Below are 20489 nucleotides of genomic sequence, written 5' to 3'. Positions count from 1 at the left end.
GAGACAACATGCTACATGCAAATGAAATCTTGGATTAGACTGTGTCGGAGTCTCATTCTGCATGTAATTCACAGAGGAACTTAAGTATCAACAATCTGGGTTGCAACTAATGCACCGTAGTTTCTGAGGGGTTTCCACCCACACACAGGATTACTCACACCTCTCACTGTCATGTTACAAAAGCAGAAGGTTATATAGGAACCTGGACAAAGAGAGTGGTTTGATATGGTCAAAGACAAGACAGAAAAGCGTACAGGTTGTCAGTTTTGGATGACAGAACAATTTTCTTTTTTAACTGTACATCATATTTGTATTTTATTTACTGAGAAAATGCTGAATATGGCTAGTACTTAATACAACTTCATGAAGTTAAGTTTTTGGTCCTGAACAGGATTCAGTTTTAGTCTTTTCTCTGATTACCACTGATATGTTCAGATGAGCCAGCGTGCAATTATCTGTCAGTTTCCATTATCTTTGAGATCAATCTTATTGCAGAGAAACAACCTCATTTAACCACTGCATCTCTCTCTCTCTCTCTCTCTCTCTCTCTCTCTCTCTCTCTCTCTCTCTCTCTCTCTCTCTCTCTCTCTCTCTTGTGACTGTCCGTTGGTCTGTCTGTCTGTCTGCCTCTTTCTTTATCTCTCTCTCTCTTTGAACTATCATTGTTCATTTTAAAATTCTGGGCAGTCTTTGTTGTTTATTGTAAAGTCTTGTGGAGTCAGGCCATTTCCTTTCCTTACTTGTTTCACTGTTTTAGTTAGACTAAATCAGTCATTTACCCAAGCTAAACATAATACACAAAAATGGATAACAAACTGGGTGCAAGTAGAAAAATATTTGTTGTTTACAGCAATCTCTCTGTCAGATTTGGCAACCAAAATATGGTACTGCTGGGCATGTACATTCTCAGTTCTTTGAGCTATTGCAAGCTCTAGAAATCTGTGTGTGTGGAGTAAATGAGATCATTAAAATGCCGGAGTTTGTGCATTGTTCATTATGTTAACAGCTGTGTGGCAGTTGCAAGATTCTTCAAAACTGGAGAACAAGTGTTTAGTTAATGGCTCTCAAATGGCTTTAGGTGGTTTAAATGCTACTCTAAAAGCAGATGGTGATAATAATTGTGTAATGCCTTAGTCTACTGTTAATCTCTTCTTATTTATACTAGTGTATGTACTGTAAACAGACTGTGCGCATTTGATCTAATGTGGAACTGAATCTTTTAAATGACCCCACAGTTCCTCAATGTATACACTTAATCCTCTATGCCTCAAATGACTTGACATTAACTTAACATCCTGGCAGAAGCACATCAGTGTACAGACCTGTCTTCTGTGTCACCTGAGTGTTTGCAGACAGTGATTTGTTTTCTCATTTCCTCATCAGGCATTCAAGGATATGCTGTATGCTGCCCAGGACCAAGCCCCGTCCATAGAAGGTAAGGAGCCCCCCTGCTTGGATAAACAAACACAGACAGACACTCACCCACAGACATACACTTGTATACCCACTGCCCTCTGCTCGGGCCTTTTTGGGCATCCCCAGAATAACAGCCCTTCGTCTGCTAAAAATAGGTGGAAATCATTGCTAACATGTTGCCACTCACTCTGTAGGCTATGACTCAACCAGACCAAGGCCATTTACCAAATCATTACCTATCACCCTACTATCCCAGCTTTTTAACCTGCATGAGGAAAACATGTTTTGAAGCCAAGTTAAAAGGTTGTTTAAGGGGAGGTTTTTATGTTGTACACTTGGTTTGGTTGAAAAGATGTTTAAACTGTCTTGATGAAGGAAACTTTCAGTGGGTTAAAACAGCAGTGTATAAGAAGTCAACGTGGCAGACCAGAGCTGGAGTTCAATGACCGGCAGTGCTGAGTTCAGCTACTCAACACAGCAAAAATAAGATAAGGAAGGCCACTGGCTTTAATTCATCTTTGGCATTAGACTGCAAGTGATGTGTAATGAAGGAAAGAATGTAAACTATTTGTTTTTATTTTAGATACCAGCTTGTGGAGGAGGTAAACAACTTTCTTTAGTTGCAGACTGAGATGTACTTCATGATGTGGTGACGTGCATCTCTGTCTATGCGACTGTGGGAGTGTGTCTGGAAAAAATGTGCTTGCTGAAATATGGCTGCACAAAACTGACCTCTGCCATGCTTGCGTGTCCGTGCTCTGTGATGGGATGAGCATGTGTGCCCATGCCCAAATAAGTGTGTGTGTTTGTGTGTGTGTCGGCCACTGTGGTTAGGACTGAGCCTTTGTACTAGGGGCACACGCTCAACCAGGTGAGCTACCAGGGCGCCCTTAGTAAAAGATTTTTTTTTGGTGTTGTGTAACATGCCCTCTTATAGAGCTGCGACTCACAGAGCTCAGTTCCAGCTGAGCGGTCTCGATATCAATGGGAGTTTGATGCGATTCTGTGTGTGTGTGTGTTTGTGTGTGTGTGTTTCTATTGGTATCGCTTGTTCCTAAATAGTACATTTAACACTACCATTGTATACGTCTTGTTTGATGATAACATATGAGCTGTGTCTCTCCTCTAAGCGCTGTCTCCAGAGGCTGTTAGCCATGCTAGGCGAGCTCAACGTGCATGATAAATGGTTTCCTGTCTCGGGTCTGAGCTCTACCCATGGGTCACTGCTCTGCCTCTGTCAGCTTGTCGCAAGATAGGTGAGGCTGTCTTATGTATAGAGACGGGATCAATCAATCAGTAGAAAATCCTACTGTGCCATTTATCTGGTATCGTTGTGACGTTGCATCAGTCCCCACTCAATCAAATTGATTTGTGTGCTTTTCACACTTTTTTTCACACACCAAAACACTGAAGCAGGCAAGTGCAAAGAAAGGAGTATCAGCAATGGCATTTGTTTTGTAGGAGAGAAGACATCTTTGACCGTATTAATACAGTTGTCTGTCCCTTTTGGTGTTTTTATGGGAAGGCTGTAATGAAAACAGCAGTAGAAGCAAACAAACAGTTATTGAGCCCTGTCTAGTACTTTCTCCTGTGGCTGAGATTTTGTTGACTTTTCATAAGAAAAACAAGATTAGCAGCTGTTATAAACTTCAAGCTTACTGCAGCACTTTCTCTTCACATCCACTAGACCCAATCTGTCAAATCTGATTGGATTTAAACTGGGGCAGAACAATATTGGAAAAATGGACTGCATTTATATAGCAATTTTATTTTTCACCTTAGTGGAGAAGTCAATTTACAATTTGCCTCTTATTCACCAATTCACACAAACACTTAATGCACACCGATGGCAGCTGTGCAAGACGCTGGAGGATTAGGAGAACTTTTGGGTTTACTGTATTGCTCAAGGACACGTCACCACATGACATATGGACACATATGTCATGTGGTGACAATCCTCACAATTGAGCTTGGGATTGTTTAGCATTTTTGCTATATTAATCGATGATCAAAAAGATGATTTCTTTTTTGCATGCAATGTGATATCAATATATTTAAAACCCTGATTATTTTATTAAATCTGGTCCCTGAGTGGAAGACTAATTATAAGGATTTTATTCAAGGGCACGCCCTGCTCTCTCTCTCGCTCTCTCTCCTTCTGTCTCCTTCCTCATTCATTACAAAAAGCAGCATTTTTGGTATTCAGAAGATGTTTCCCTTGCCTGAGGGAGGCAGTTTACTGAGTTATAACTTCTTGCTCACCCACTCTGCTCTCTCACTAAACACCCTGCAGTACCTGATAGAGCTGTGTAGATAGACACAACACTGAACAGGCAGCACTTCAAAGCCTCTGTCAGGGCCTCTGCATATGTATCGTTGTCAGGTTGTGAGACTGTCACAACACATGGCCAACAACATTTAACAAAATATGGGTAATGTTCATGATTTGATCTTTCCATAAGTGCATAATTGTCTCTCATGCTGTGTTATGTGTTGCAGTGCTAGCAGGGCTTTTGTTTAAACATACTTTACACACATTTGCACCTCCACCATAGAGAGCCTTTGTGGGAACATAACACAGAAAATGCACTTCTTTCAGCACCATTTATAGCATAATTAATCCTTCAGTTTCAACAAGATGAATGTACAGTAATTAAAAGAGCTTGTGGCAAACAGACACAAAAACGCATGCACATTATGGTAGCTCTGCCGCTGCATATGACCCTTCACCTCTCATTAAGATCCTTTGTTCTTATTCCCTGCGTCCCTCCATTGGTCCTTGTGTAATTGTAATTAAAACATGCCTGTCCCTGTACTGTGGAGAGCCAGAGGACGACAACAGAGAGAACAGCTGGTTGGATCTCTGGTTCCCCCTGTTCCAACCATTAGAATGAGTTATGCCACAATTTAATCCAGTTAGTCTGCTGATTATTACAGAGATGACAATGGCCCCAGATAATAAACATACAGCTTTAACTGTAATCTTTGTGTGTGTGTGTGTGTGTGTGTGTGTGTGTGTGTGTGTGTGTGTGTGTGTGTGTGTGTGTGTGTGTGTGTGTGTGTGTGTGTGTGTGTGTGTGTGTCATATACTGTGTGTGTATGTCATACTATTTCCAGCGATCTTTGCATGCTGCACATGCCAAATGTTCCTATATTTTTATTATGAAGCATTTTATAATCCTACAACTGCAAGTCATGGCCAGTCTTCTGCTGTGATGGTATCTGTGCTGGGCTGGAGTAAGGGGGAGATGGCGGTGATGGCAATAGGAGTAAGGGTGGGGCCCCAGTGTAGTACCATGAACACACACACACACACACACACACACACACACACACACACACACACACTGTCCGAGGAAAGGAATTGGGTGCTACGATTGACTTACACCTCAGGGGACCGGAGAATGGATTTTCCTCTGAATCACAAGGTCTAAATGTCAAAGATGAATGAATCAGACAAAAAAAAACTATAATGAACGGATGATCTCTCATCCATTTCATTAATCATTTACTTTTCTATCTCATATAGTAAAGCTCCTTCTTCAGGAAGTGCCCTCCTTATTTTCACTGCTGTCTTGTGGCTTGACTGTCAGTTGCCTTATCCCTTTAAGGCTTTTCATGTTTTATGCAGTCAAATCAATAACAGTACAAAAGCAGCGCTGTGAAAATAGGATGCTTGCAGTGCTTCTTTGTGTGGAAATGAATTGCTCTGCCGTTTCCATCCAAAACAAATGTGATAGTAGTCACCAAAAAGTTTATGTAGCCTCCAATTTGTTTTATCAAACACCATCAGTTGTGTTTTATTGTGTTGAAATAAGATGTCCACCTTTATTTAAGGAGTCGTAACAATCCCTTTTTAAAGAACGAGATAAGGAACACCCAAACTTTTAACCTTGTTAGGTGTTTAAAGTTAGGTGTTTTAGTTAATGTAGGGTCCTTGATCTCTGTCACTAGCCATCATCACAGCCATGTCTCATTCAACGCAGAGACCGACAGTCTCATCATACAGCACACTAAAATGAAAATATGGTGCAGATTACCTGTGTTTGGCGTTGCATGAAACTGCTGAGATAGTGATGTTTAGGAATCAGTGCACTCTGTCTGAATGCACATACATTTGCATGCCTGTATGTGTGCAGGTTTGTCTCTCTGCAATGGGGCTATTGGGCATGCGGACTTAACATTTGTACAGATAGTTACATCCTGGTGTGTCTGGTTTTGGGCCTAGCCCGCCCCAGACCAGACCGTGTTTGTGTTTTAGTGGTCCAGGGTTGCTGGGCTGCTATCAGAGTGGGAGGAGAATACAGAGCCTGTCATTTCTTGAAAGTGCAAGATGAAACCACCACTCAAACTGTAAATGAACAGTTACTGTATGTGATAGAGACAAAAGTGGAATAAAATAAATATAAATAAATAAACTGCTAATAACCAGAACAGTAAAAGCTCTGCAAGCACCCATCTTACCATTTGCAAATTAATACTTTTGTGTCTGTGTGTGCCATCGTACCTAAGCTGCTTAATGAAATATGAATTACAGCTACTAATCACTTCAACTACACCTGCCAGCACGTATTTTGCTATTTTCTATTGCTGTACATGCTGCTTGCTCGACGGCCATTTTGTCTGCTGTTGACAAACGTGATGAGAGTTGAAGGCTGCTAGAATTAAGCACAGTGCTGATTATTATTCTGCTGGTGTATATGATGGAACCACAGCTGTTATTACTGTTGTTTGTCCCCCTTGGAGTTGGTCCTTGCTCCACTGTCTGGAATAGCATTCTGAATTCTGTAATCTTCTCTCTTTGGCATGTTGATAATTCAAGTTCTTTGTTCAAGTAGTCTTCCTTTTTCCTTTTTATATTCAAAAATATGCGGTTTACCTTGCCTTTGGTCCAAGCCACTGGATCTGTTTGTTGCCTTTATTTCTTTGTGTTATTGCTCATCAAATATATGTGATAAACAAATATATATATTGTGTCCACACTAGAAAACTGTATGAATTATAAACAACCTTGGATGCATCTTTACAGTAGATCAATAAATGAATACATGCATGTATACACTGAGTCACCCCCCAGCCACAGCAGCCCAAGGATACATGAATAACAGACTCCCAGGCAGCCAGGCTGAGAAACACATACAACTCTATGTGTGGTTAGAAAGATGCAGAGGCAAATGCTGGCAGCATGACAGGAGGTCAAGCAGGCACTCAGATGGTGAGTGAAGCAATAGGTGGAAGGGAGACAGATGGAAAGGCAGACAGACAGGTAGACAGGCAGGAGGGTTCAGCAGGACAGTAGTGTGGCAGCTAGGGTCTCCCTCCCACCAGCCTGCATTATTGATGGGCTCCTTTTCAAGCTGCTGCTCTTACTCGCTTGTGAGCACTAATTGTGTTTTTTTGTGGGGGTCGGTTCTTTTTTGGTCCTTAATCTTGGTGCCACCTAGAAAGTAGATATAGAGGAAATCCAAACCAAACTAAATCAAATCAAACAACACTGAAACACGACAACTATAAGTGAGAAGGAATGACACAAACTGAGTGAGACCTTTCAGAGCTCCAAGGACAAGAAGAATTCTATTGTTGCTGCTTCAGGACAAAACCTTATTTATTGTCTATTAAAATGATATAAGGCTGTTTTTCAGTGCCTGTTTCTCTGCTCCATTCCATCAATATTTTTTTGCAGTAGAAGTAAAGACGCCTAAGGCTCTTTGTCCAGTGGAGATTATTAGTCCTCAATACACTGCCATGGCATTAAGATAATTTCACCTAATTGCCATTCAAACATGACATTTCTTGAGAACCTAATCAAACTTACAGAAGGGGTTTCTCTTCACCCAAGCAGGTTTAGCCTCCCGAGTGGATTTAAAACAGCCTCGATTCTACAAAGCAGTAAAGGAGGGAGGTGGCAGTGGATTGTGAGATTGGTCCTTTGATGAGGCTTCTAAGGGTATTAGAGTGGAGGGATGGAGGGGGTCAGGGTCAATACAAACGTAGGGTCGCTATCCCAAGGTCAGGGACTAATCGAACTGAGGTAATGAACGATGGAAAGGGTGAAAGGTAATTGGATGAAGACCGGGATCAAGAAAGACAGACGGCATTCGAAGCTTTTATGTTTTGATGTGATGGTTATAAAAAAATTAAGTAAAGGAAAGAGGTTGGAAAAACAATGATAAATGGATTGAATGATATTTTCAATGAGCAGTCTGAAACAGAAAGAGATAGAAACAGAGTGAGAGATCCTTGAGGCAGCAGACAGAATAACAGACTGAGTGGGAGGTCCCTGGGCTCATCTCCAATGCATGTTGCCCTGCATTAGCACTACAGCCGTCCTGCAAGAGAAAGACAGAGAGCAAAAGAGAACCTTGATAGATAAAAGTCTTCTATCCATCCATCCATCCATCCATCCATTATTCATCGGTGAATTAGATCTCGCCTCAATGAAGTAGAGGAGGAGGAGGAGGGAGAGAGAGGAAAAGGTATGGGTTGGTTTAGAGGAGGATGGATCTGGATTGCAACTGTTGTGATGTTAGGAAAGGGTGAGGAGTTCAGATGAGGATGTGGCTCCAGCAGGGAGGGTATTTTTAGATTTGGGGCATTTTACAGTCTGAGTCTGGGAGGATAAGATTTCCACTGCCGCAAATGTGGTGTTGGCAAAATGGGTTGAAGGGGGTTGAGGTGTAGAGAAAAGAGGGCAAAGAAAGGGCCAAGGTTGTAGGGGTTGGGGTGCAAGTATAGGAGAAATGATGATGATGTGTTTTGGGGAGGGGATGGATCAGGGAGAAGGTTGAAGGAGAGGTTAGAGGTGCTCAGAGGAGTCAAGGTCATCCTGGAGCCCTCTCAGCTCTTAAATGTATTATGAGAGCCTTTAGGGGTTATGGATCCTGTAGTCAACAACTTGTCATTACTGTGCCTCTCTACCCCTGTATGTGTGACTATTAACATGTGTGTGCACATCTGTTCCGGCCTTGGCAATGATCTTCATGATCTCCACGCCTTCTGAAAATGCTGCCACTCGAATGAGGATGACAGGAACGGGCTGTGATCTCTACATCTTTAAAGATGGACAGAAGCTTTACACTTATGCTTAAGATAAAAACTAAATAGTTTTCTCAGACTCCAAGCCTTTAGTACAATGAGAATACAATCTTGTAAAGGTTAAATACACAGAAAGCATAAATGATCTGGCTGTTTGGCAGGTGTACAACTGGAGATCATCTATCTATAAATTGCAGGAACGTCTGTCTGTCTGTGTGTTATGCGCATATCTCTCGAACCGTTAGTCTGATGGATTTCTGACTTGACAGGTGTCTTGCTACGGGCACGAGTGCAGTGCCAAGTTTGACGTTGTTTGGATTAGAAATGCAAAAGATATCGTCGGTAAAAGAAGCAACCATTGGCTTTTGCCGCTGGCCACTCCCCCTCTCACACTGCACACTGACTGAGCTCAGCGCATGACCAGAGACAGAGAGGGTCGAAGAAAGCAGCGGAGCTTTGGCAGCTAAAATGTGAAAAACACCTCAGACCCACAAAAATATGCAAAGTAGCACTACTTTGGACTGTTTTTGACTTTGAATAAACAAACAACAATTCCAGAATTTAAGGACGTTTCAAAATCCCACACATGCAAAGCACAACCACAGACAACAAGTGGCAGACAGCGAGACGTATCTGTATGTATGTGGGTCCGTGTTCGGGGGGAAGGTAACCTGCACATCACACGCAGACGCCACATGGAGAACGCTTTACAACAGCGGGGGTTGGGGGGCATTACAGCCTTTGACTCTTAGTTGCTGTGAGCTGGCAGAACATAACGTAATCTCTGAGATTATTCCTTCACAGCGCGGTGCAATGCGAGAACATCTCAGAGTTGAACCGGGCAGACACAGCAGTTTTCATCAGACTCACCCTGGGTCGGGTTAATTAAGTCTACTGCTATCTTACAACACTAATAACATTACCGTCGCCAAAATACCCCGCGAATCAAATCCCCTACTTCACCGTTAACCGTCAAGCCACTAAACCTGCATGGAAATGAGCACCTCTGCTGAAGTGTTAAATTCATTAACGATCATGTGACACGAGACAACACCGTCTCTCTCTCTCTCTCTCTCTCTCTCTCTCTGTCTCTCTCTCTCTGTCTCTGCGCACACACACACACACACACACACACACACACACACAAACGGTCTGGTTCTGGTGGTTGATGAACGCAGATATGTGCTGATTAGCTCTCATAACGGGCTAGTCCATGAGGCTAATGTCTGATTACTCCACATTGTCATTGTGATATTTTGTGATTACATTCTGAATCTCCCCACGTTCTCTGTCAGGTACAGTAGTAGGTAGGCCTACTATGTCTTCCTCTGATGTAGACGTAGCCTACACTGTAAGTCAGTAGTAGGCTATAGGCTACAGTGGAGTAAGTGGTTTGGGGTCCTTCTGTAAGTAATTTTGGGGTACAATTCGGTTTTGAAGAATTCTACAAGCAGCAATACCACAGGCCAAGCAATCGCCCGTTCCAAACAGGAACATTTTCAACGGGCTCTGTACTAGTATACATAAAGCACCAGCAGTGATCTCAACACTCTCAAGCATGAGAGGCATGTGAATGTAATGAGATTTGACTCTGCTGATTAGAAATCAGCTGTCGAGGTCTCAAGGGTTTGCTATATTTGTTTAGCATTACTAGGGCTTCCAAACCTTAACCTCTGTTATGAGGCAAGTTATTGTTTTTAATCGACGATGAGAAGCCTAATCAACCGCTTTGGCTGTCTGCCAGCAGATCAGCTAGACTCTGCTGAGTGTAACCAATCATTCATAGCTGACCGCATGGCATTTATCTAGTAAGGATTCACACCAGGCTGATGGATTCATTTGAATAGTTTTCTGTATCGACTTCATTGCTTGGCTGAAATTTAAAAAAAATTAAAATTTGCAGTGAATTGCAATTTGCAGATTTGGATGCCATGTGTGCACTCGTATGGCATCTGTCCTATATTCAAAGATTGAAACATTCTGAGTAACAGAAAATAACAACACAAATCACAAAGCAGGGAGGTGATAATGAATGGATAGAGCGACGAATAGAGACATGACCTTTTCTCTGTTGTGTGTTTTGATGTTTTTCTCTTCACACACGTCCGTTCTCTGCTGCACTTGCATACAACTGACTGTAGACACCCGTACACACACACACACACACACACACACACACACACACACACACACACACACACACACACACACACACACACACACACACACACACACACACACACATATATATGCTTTCATGCAGTGAGACTCACAAACAGGACACAGGCACATAAGGAGCTGTGTGCTACAGGGGGTGTGGGTGTGATTGTGAGCTATAGGCGATGACAGCGGCGCCATATGTTGATTTATTTCTGGGTTTTTTTGCACTGCAATTAAAGTACAACCAATGAAATCATTACACAGTGTCCACACTGCTGTAACCCCTCAATGTTTTGTATAAATGTCGTGGGGAAATGGGAAAACTTTCATTGCTCTACAAAAGCTTGATTACGCAAATATATTTTTTTAGTGTGTCAATTTCTGTTAGATTTTTAATTCTGATATGAAAATTAATTCTCTGCAGTAGGATTGGGATTCTCGTATCTGTGTTTGTTTTATTTGCATGTTCGGTGGTTGTATGTGGGTGGGTTTTTACTGTATGTGTTAGTGGGTAGGGCGTTGTAGAAGATAGTGTCCTTCACTGTACTAGTGTGCTGCATCGTCTCTCTGGAGAAACGGCCAGAACCTGGCTCAGATGGCTCAGAGGCACGAAAACTTGTTGGATATGTAGCAATCACATATTGGACTGTCTCCTCATCTCTATATTGCTATATTGACTCTCAGCTGATTGTCAACACAATCACAGGCTTCAGCACTACACCTGGCAGCAGAGGGATCTATTTCAGAACTGATATTTGATGGAAACATTTCTCGAGCAGCAAAGACTTTAAATTGAGTCTTGCCCCATGGGGTCACTTGCAGTGTGCATGATGTGCATGCAATGTGTGTGGATGGTGGGTTACAGAAGTGGCATATATTTGTGTTTGCTGTGGTCTCCCTATATTTCATCCTCTACTGTTCAGCCCATGAGCAAAATCAGAGAGACGCACTCAGAGAAAGACAAAGAGGTGGGCAGGCAGACAGAAGGACTAGTGAGGGCTGAGAATGACAGATAATATGAGAGAGATAGCATGAAAGAAAAAAGAGAGGTGACATTGGTGGTAATTGGAGGAAAGGAAGCTAAAGCCTTGGGGAGCCTCCTTTCCCAAACGTTACTATTACACATAAAAGATCTGTGCAAAGAGACTGAACTGGAGGCAGAAAAAACACGAGAGCCTGGCTAAAGCTCTTTTCATTTGCTTATTCAATAAATTTGGATTCATATCACATTTTAAGTGCTTTCCAAAGATGGTGGTAATAACTAGTCGTAATTTAAGTTTAATAATTTGAGGTCAGGCGGTTGTTCTTTAGGGGGCAGAAGAATATGGGTCCAGATATCATTTTCCCTCTTATTTACACTATTTCATATTCTTCTAATCCAGAGACAAGAGAAGAGAGAGATATTAATAATTTACAGCTATTGTTTCCTCCCGGACAACCCGTCTGTTTTTATATTAAATGTTGAATTATTAACAGTGTGTGAGATTGGAAATATGGTGGAGCTCCCTCCTGATGCTCATGAGTGAGCCAGCCACAAGAGTCAAAAACAGCTAGGTGGTTAAGTAGGAGGTACATTAAAGTAGCATAAGAGTCTTTTATGGTTGTACGGTATATTAGAAACAAATGGGGTTGGGTACCGAAACGCGCTCCCAATAGGGCACCGGTTCCGACGTAAATGGTAGTAACGAGACCGAATAAGAATGAAAATTTCGGTGCCTCATTTCGGAGCCAGACTTTTTTTTTTTTCTTTCAGAAGCATCGCTGCATGGGACGCTACGTTACCGTTAGCTAGTAGCTGGATTAAACACAATGGTTAAAATGCTGACAGCTTACGTTAAGCGGTGTAAAGTGTGACTGTATGTCACTGTAGAGGATTCCAACACCAGGATGTACAACAGTCTGACTGCAGCTGCCGTTGTCAGAAAAACAACACAGACATGTTCACTTGAAACTCGCCAGCCTTGTGGTGCATTCAAAGTTTTTGTAAAATACCCCTTTCCCATCTGGCGCTTGTTTTTGTCGTTTACCAGCAATTTACTGGTGAAATAAGTAATTTTTATAAGTTATTGTCATTACATTATTAATAAATCATTTAATTTTGACCATATGGCCTTAGGTAATAAACAAGCCGTTCTTAAATGTCGCCAACTGTCGTTTTGTGCTCCTTTTATATTATATATATATATATTGGTTCAAATTTCTCGGTACACCGGTTCAGGCACCGTTTAGGCACCGGCACCAGCTCCGTTTTAAAAGTATCGTTTTAGCACCGGTATCGGAAAAAACCCAAACGATACCCAACCCTAGAAACAAATGATGAGATTAGACACTAAAAGACAACTCAACTGTGTGTTAGTTTACACCCCCGACACATGTTTCTCTATCAATGTCTTTCTAGCGTAGAGACACCATATCAGGACCGTTAGCGTTAATCATTCTTAACAATTCCTGTTAACCATCCCTGCTACCATATGCTGACCTCAGGGAATATGCATATTTTATATCTTCCTTAACATGTGACTAATGTATTCATGGTATTCAAGGTTGACTCACTGTTAGGGTTGAGTCTTGTGTGTACATTGCATTTTTACTGCACATTTCTGCCTGATGGTATGTTCTCTGACTCCTCTTCATGACTGCCATCTAAAGAAGTGTCCGCTTGACTTCTAACCAGCTATATGATAAAAGAGAGACACTCCTTAGTGGCTTTTCAGTAGAAACAACAGTTTGTTTCTGTTTTGCATTTTGTCCTCGGGGCGAACTGCACAGCTTCTTCTTGACAAGTTCCATCTGATAATTAGGCCTCATAATCACCCTATTAGTATGCAGCTCAATTGAGCAGAGAACAGCTTATTGTTCCCCTGGCATGAGCAGCAGCCAGGATTATTGTAAATTTGTTGTTCGGGTTTTTATGAGAATGAATCATACATGTAATGGTTTAAATTGCTTCATTGTTAATCTCAGAAGCATTTATTTTTAATAAATATACATTATAGCAGTTGTAATAAACCCTCTAGTATATTAGGACGCATTGTCATATTTTTGAAAGCATATCACTGGGATCTGGGGAGTGTCACCATGTTTCAAAGTTGGTTTTACTGTAGGATTGCAAGTAGGGATGCACCGATACTGATGCCAGTATTGGAAATCGGACCAATGCCGTGCGCATGTTCTCGTAATTGTAATCATAAAATGACTCCCATACTACCACACCCGATACCACCTCATAGCAACGTGACATTAATGCTGCGTTCCAGACATAGTTTTTAGCCCGTAAGTTACGACTTCAAGTCACGACTCACGACTTGGTAGCGTTCCAGGCAAAGTCACCACAAAACCTTCTAGCTAGCGTTAGATAGTGGCTACCTAACGTTGACATTAGCTATCTAGGTTACTTTACGTTGCCTATTTATGTCTATTTATTTCTACTTATCACTGTTAATAAACGGTGTCTGTACAGCATCAAATTGTTGTTTATGTGTGTGTGACGTCAAAAACTGTAACTGGGAGTACAACGATCTGGTACGAGTTCACGGGTAGTATGTTACAGGTTTGACTGCCGTTCCAGGGTTCTTTCACGAGTAGAAGGTTGTGAAAACACGAGTTACGGGTTGCCTGGAACGCAGCATAACTTCTCCGTCGAGCAGGTATAGGCGACTGAGGAGGATCAATGTCAGCTGTTTGGAGATTTTTGGCTGTAAAAATAACAGAGGCTCTTACCCAATACATGATTGCACTTGACGACCAGCCATTGTCAGTCGTTAATAATACTGGGTTTCCAGTTCTTCTCAGTGTACGCTACTGGAGCCGAGGTATGAGATTCCCAGCCGTCACCACATCACAGAAACCGAGTTTCCAAAGCTGCATAACTTTGTGAAAAAGCACATCAGCAGCCTGTTGCCTGTGAGCTTCACCACTGATATTTGGAGTAGCAGTGTCAGCCCAATGTCTTTCAATAGCTTAACAGGCATAAACATGAAGAAAGCGATATTTCAACCTGTTCCTCTAGACAGCGATGTTTTAACAACCACAGCGCTACTCTGCAAATAGCGTTTTTTTGTTTTTTACAAACAAGCTAAAACGAAAGCTGTCAGTTTGTAGTCTAACTGTTTATGTAGTTTGCCACGAGTCTTTAAATTTGGACAAAATCTTGTGTCACTAGCTCAGGGAAATGTCTAGCCCATGGGCACTGAACTTTGAATAGAAAAAAAGGCATGGTACTACTTTGAAAACACTGCTTTAATCTAATTGACAACAATATCAGGGCAGGCCAAAATCTTCTGTGTGTCCAAAAACACCCTCAGACCCTAGAGGAATTATTAAGTACTCGTATCGGTAGTCAGTATCGGCGAGTACCCAAATGAAACTACTTGTACTTGGTCCTAAAAAAAGTGGTATTGGTGCATCCCTAATTGCAACCTTATTTTCTGTCCCTTTTTTTGTGGACACACAAAGCCGAGCTGAACTTTCTCCATCACAGTTACCATGGCATCGTAGAAAGAGAACAGAATCACTTGAGCCTTGTTTTGTTCCTGTGACTTTCAGCACCCAAAAACAATAACCGTATATAACATGTAGAACTAAGCACTGGGGTGCTAGGTTGAATTTAAATACTGTCTCGTAAAAGCTGATACCAATGGTTGTGTTAGACTTTTCATTTCTCATTGTCCGTCATTTTGACACTGCAACCATTGTGCCCAAACAGGCAAATATGTACATTATCAGTTTTACTTGCTTGTCCTTTATCCTGCACTGCATCAATCCCTCTATTTTCTTTTTTCTGCACCATCACAACTATTAGGCTTTTTAAAGAAACTTACACTCACCTGCCGTGATATTTTGCAATGGTATGTAAGCACACAGCCGCTGCAGAATTATGAGCACAGCTGCTAAAATTCACGCAATCTTTAATATACTGTTATGTTTCACCGTAAAAAAATAGAGAATTGTTTGTATCGTGTTGCTCTCATGCATGGTGTAGCCAGTTACATTGATTATAGTGGAAGCGTACCGTTGCAGCAGCCACTCCACAAACGGTCTGCATACTCTACGTGTTCCTATGTAGCCTGCCTGCCTCTCCACACACACGCATGGAGCGGAGCAGAGGAGAGACAGGTGAAGTGAAGATTACGTTACCGGTTACAAACAGGTTTGAAATACTTAATGTTACGGCAGATCACCCTCAGTGTTCTAATCTGTCAAAAATTATGGACGGCCTTCAGATTTCTTTTTATTGTAGGGCTTGGCGGTATATGTAAACTTTGCAATGTATAGTGATATAGGATGAGACAATACCATTTATACCGGTATATTATTTATATATTTGGTGGTTTTCATTTACAAAAAAAAAACCACTACAAAATATTCTGTGAAAATACAGTCGCAAATCAGACCTAAAATGTTTGTTTGCCTTTTTGCTGTGCTTTTTATTCATAGTATGAAATTGTTTTGTTTTGGCTATACTTTCGTGACTCAAGAGGTGTGTATAGGTGTGTATAGTGTGTGTGTTTATGTTTGTGTGTACAACCCAGATTAACAAGGAGCAGGTCAGATCTTCAAGGGTTGATATGTCTGCCCTTAAAAAAGAAAACAGACAGATACTGTTTGCTGCAGGGCTTTAGGAGGCTCAGGCACACACACACACACACACACACACACACACACACACACACACACACACACACACACACACACACACACACACACACACACACACACACACACACACACACACACACACACACACTCCGGCTCTGATTTGGTGGTCTATTTGTACTGAGGACAGATGAAGGGGATGGATGGGAATTCAGAACTCCAGTGCTCGCTGGTGGTTGACAGACAGTGTCTGCCTCTTCTCTACATGCTGCTCTTTAAACTCAGCGAGGATCGACCCCATGCTGCTGAGTGACACACACAGACTCTCACACGCACCCACACACACCACACAAATGCCACTCACAATGGACGCTCTTTAGCTTTTATGTCACCATACATATTCTACCCAGCATGCTCGCAAACAAGCCACATGTCCCATGCAATTGTTTGTAATTGTTTGATAACTGCATTCAGTTGTTCATGGTAAGATTAAACAATATTTAGATGATGCTTATTAAATCTTAATAGTTTGAAAATGAGCTGAAATAAGTCACGATTAGTGACTGAAATGCTATTTTCCTCATGAATGCTTTGTAAAAATAACAACAACAAAAAAACAGGTACTCTCTGCTCATGTAAATCATCTTAATGACTCTCAAGCACTACAAGGTCAGTATAGCTTCTAATCTGATTGAGTCAGGAAATTGCTCCTAATCTAATAATATCAAGTATTGAATTCCTTCCTCTCTGCCTGGATGGCAAAGGTAGAATGGACAGTATGATGGCTCATTCATAAGTTAGAGTTACAGTATTACAATGAGGAAATGGAAACAGAAGTACCAATGGGAAAGTTGAGCTGCTAAATTGCTTTCAACTTTAACCTGAATTAACTTTACCTACGGCAATATTAATTTTGTTTTTGTTGGTAGCTCAGTTGTAATACTAAATCAAGTGCTCATTGAGAATATTTCCAATATAAAAAGCCTGCTTATTTTCAGATAATCATCCCAATAGTGAGAAAACTAGTCATTACTTCCACTAATCACTACTTTGTTTGTGGTTGGAATAAATATTTAGCTCAGCTTAGTGTTACAATGTTGCGCTATCCAAATAGAATCATAGAAAGCGTACAAGTGGTACGCTGAAGTATTAGCGAACAGCTAACATGTGAAGTACATATGCGATACTAATGTGTTGATTCATAGGAATGCATATGGAACCTGGGTTTGCATTGCTTCGACAAGAAACATTGAAAAGTCCAAGAATACTTTTTAGTTATTATGCAATCTTTCTTTTAATCCTCACTTCTTTCTTCATTGTATTTTGATTTCATGTTTCATCCTCACTTTTGATTTTACCTTTGATATTTACTTTTTATAATCTTTGAAGCCCTAAATGTCTTTGCTTCTTTCCTCTTTTATTCATTTTCTTTTTCCATCTCGTACTACCTTCTCACCTCTTTATGCCCTCTGCCACCAGGTTGAACCTCTCTGCTTCTATTCCTCCTTTATTTGTCCTTCTCTTTTTCACCCTTCTTCTACCACCTCTTTTGCATCCATCTACATATAATAACCATGTTACAGAAGGTTAAACACTCAGAGAGATATACTGAGTGAAAATGGAATATCTCTGTGACTTCTGACATAATATTGGCCTGTGCTCTTTATAGAATGCATTCAAGATGTGCCTGGCTATAATGTCAGCACTAGCCTGAATTCAGTTTCCAGACACTGCAAAATGTGTTTCTCCCTCTCTGAGGAAAATGGCTTGTTTCATGTCTGCTAATCTGCTAGCTTCTTAATATCTGCCATGGTACATAAAAATGTGTGTTTGTGTGTGTGTGTTTCTAAATGTTTTTCTCCTTACATTTCAGTTAATTTTGTCCTCAAAGTGAAGCTGTTTAGTGTGACTCTTATCGAGAGGCTGCAGCTGCTGTTGTGAGAATACCAGGGCAGCCTGGAGGGACACCTTCACACAAATGCAATGCGCACACACACACACACACACACACACACACACACACACACACACACACACACACACACACACACACACACACACACACACACACACACACACCTTGGTTTACCCACGCCAAGCTGACTAAGGCACACGCCCCTAAACACGCATGAATAATAGCATGTTGTTATATTTACCTGCAATACGATATAGCTGAGGGATTCTCTTGAGAAAGAAAGAGCATCTCATAAATTGTACGCAAATTAGGTGGCATACTGCAGTTCTTCATGTTGTGTCATTTTCAATCATGACAATAATAGTGATCTGTTGTTTACACAGGATTTTGACTGTGTGCCACTAACATTACCATCAAGAGGCATTCAAACATTCAAAATGCTGAATTTAAGTAAAACTGTAGTGTACTGCATATAAATAGCATGCAAAATAGCAATATTACGTAAGTCCTTTAATGCTGCATATGATGAGGCTTGGCAGATGAACTTCAGGAACTGAAGCAAAAAAGGGACCTACTTGAGTCAGACATTCAATCTGCTGATAGTTTGCAGAGAAGGCAGAGGCCACACAAACTATGACATTTATTGTTAGGTAAAATAGCCCCCGGCAAAAAGCAAAGAACAAGGGAGCTAGCCTGTCAGGTTTAGGCAAAGCCATTGAGGAGAAATTAAAAAAGATGAACGACTAGACCCGGGCGATGAGTTCAAACATACCATGATGGTATATTTTGTCAAAACCCTCAAGTTGAGTTGGCAATGCATTCGATGCTTGAAAGAAATGAGAAATGTCAATCCGAGCTTAAGCCTACATAATTAGCGAATAAAAAAAAAAAAAAATTCCAGACTTGCATCCACTTGATCATGGAAATTGTATTATGGGTCCTTGAAAAGTCATGGAAATGTTTTTAACTTTTGCCCAGGAAAAGGTGTGCAAACCCTATCCATGCTGGCTATAATATTACCTCTCTGACCCGCTTTTGTAATGACGCGGCCACCCTGTATGTTAATGGATGCTGAATTTCCTCCACCTCTACAGTGCAGCTTCGCTGTGTCTGCCGTGGTTACAGTGGTGTAACCTGGGCTCTTATTCTTCTTAGATTAATGACCCCGGCTTGGACTATTGACACAACACTTATCTTGTTTTTATGAGTCCAGCAGCTTCTATCTATAAACCTTAGAGGCACACATGTGCACAGACACACATAAGAGCTCACACACAGACGCTTACCTCACTGTGGCTCCTACACATACAGTTCAGTTATAGTTATAAATGCTGTTTACTCTTTGTAACACAATTGATGTTTCCAGCTCAGTCTGAATGAGTTAGTGTTAGTATCTGAGCTTAAGATAATGTGTAGGGCTTAGCTGGCCTTTTTACACAGAGCACCCCTCACACTTCTGAGGAGCAGACTGCAGAGTGACAGACAATGATTTTTGATTCTCCGGATATAGAAGGTTTACATTAAATTGCATTTTTGCAACAGCCTTGTTAGAAATCCCTGCACCATTGGTGGAATGTAACTTTTTGAGGTACTTGTAAATAGTCTTTGTATTTTAAACTACTTTATACTTGTACTCCACTATATCTCAGAATGAAATATTGTACTTTTTACTCCGCTACATTTATTTGAAAATTATTTTTTTTAAATATAATCAACTAATAAATGATGGTTGATGATGGTTGCATCTGTGAGTAGTATGTCACCTGTTTTGTTGACATTCCACAATTGCGCAGTTCCTGTTTATTTGCATGTTTACATTCAGTTTACTTTTTTTGACTTTGCCTGAGTTATGCTAGCTAACTCACTCTGCTTCAGGTATTTCAGTCAAGCTAAACACAAATGGGTCCATATTAGAAATATGTACTGTACTTACTGTTAAGATGAAACATATCAATTTCCTCATGGTTTTTAGATGATCAGTCCTTATGCCTGCCCGTGACTTTTCCTCTAGCACCACTGTGACTTTTGCATTTGAGGATTTAAGTGAAGTGCCTCAACAACTATTGGATGGATTGCCATGTTATAGTCTTATAATTACAACTTTTCAGTGATCACTTAACATTTCATCTAGCACCATCATGAAGTCAAAATGAACTTAAAGCACTGCTGTTCCTAAAGCCTCACAGAGCTGATAGTGTGGCTGTAGACTTTGTTAAGAGTTGGATGTTCTTTCAGCACAAACAGTTGTAAAGAAAGACACCAGCTTGTTAAATACAGTTACAGAGAAGGTTCACCAAGCTCTGTGTATCAGTAATGTTTGTAATGTTATGCAGCTTTGCAGCAGATCAGAGAGAATGAGAATAAGAAT

General features: G+C 41.0%; 1 protein-coding gene across 1 annotated transcript in view; it reads left to right on the top strand.

Moving 5' to 3' along the window:
- Window positions 1-20489, top strand: part of xpr1a (xenotropic and polytropic retrovirus receptor 1a) — a 68331-nt gene that overhangs the window by 5048 nt on the left and 42794 nt on the right. The window contains exon 2 of the mRNA XM_039812026.1: window positions 1384-1435. Within this exon, the coding sequence (XP_039667960.1) occupies window positions 1384-1435 (52 nt within the window). The remainder of the gene's footprint in view (window positions 1-1383; window positions 1436-20489) is intronic.

The sequence above is a fragment of the Perca fluviatilis genome, chromosome 9, assembly GCF_010015445.1.
Source record: "Perca fluviatilis chromosome 9, GENO_Pfluv_1.0, whole genome shotgun sequence".
In the NCBI taxonomy this organism is placed as follows: Eukaryota; Metazoa; Chordata; class Actinopteri; order Perciformes; family Percidae; genus Perca; species Perca fluviatilis.
The sequence above is the reverse complement of the archived record's forward strand: the minus strand, read 5'-3'. Positions and strand labels throughout refer to the sequence as shown.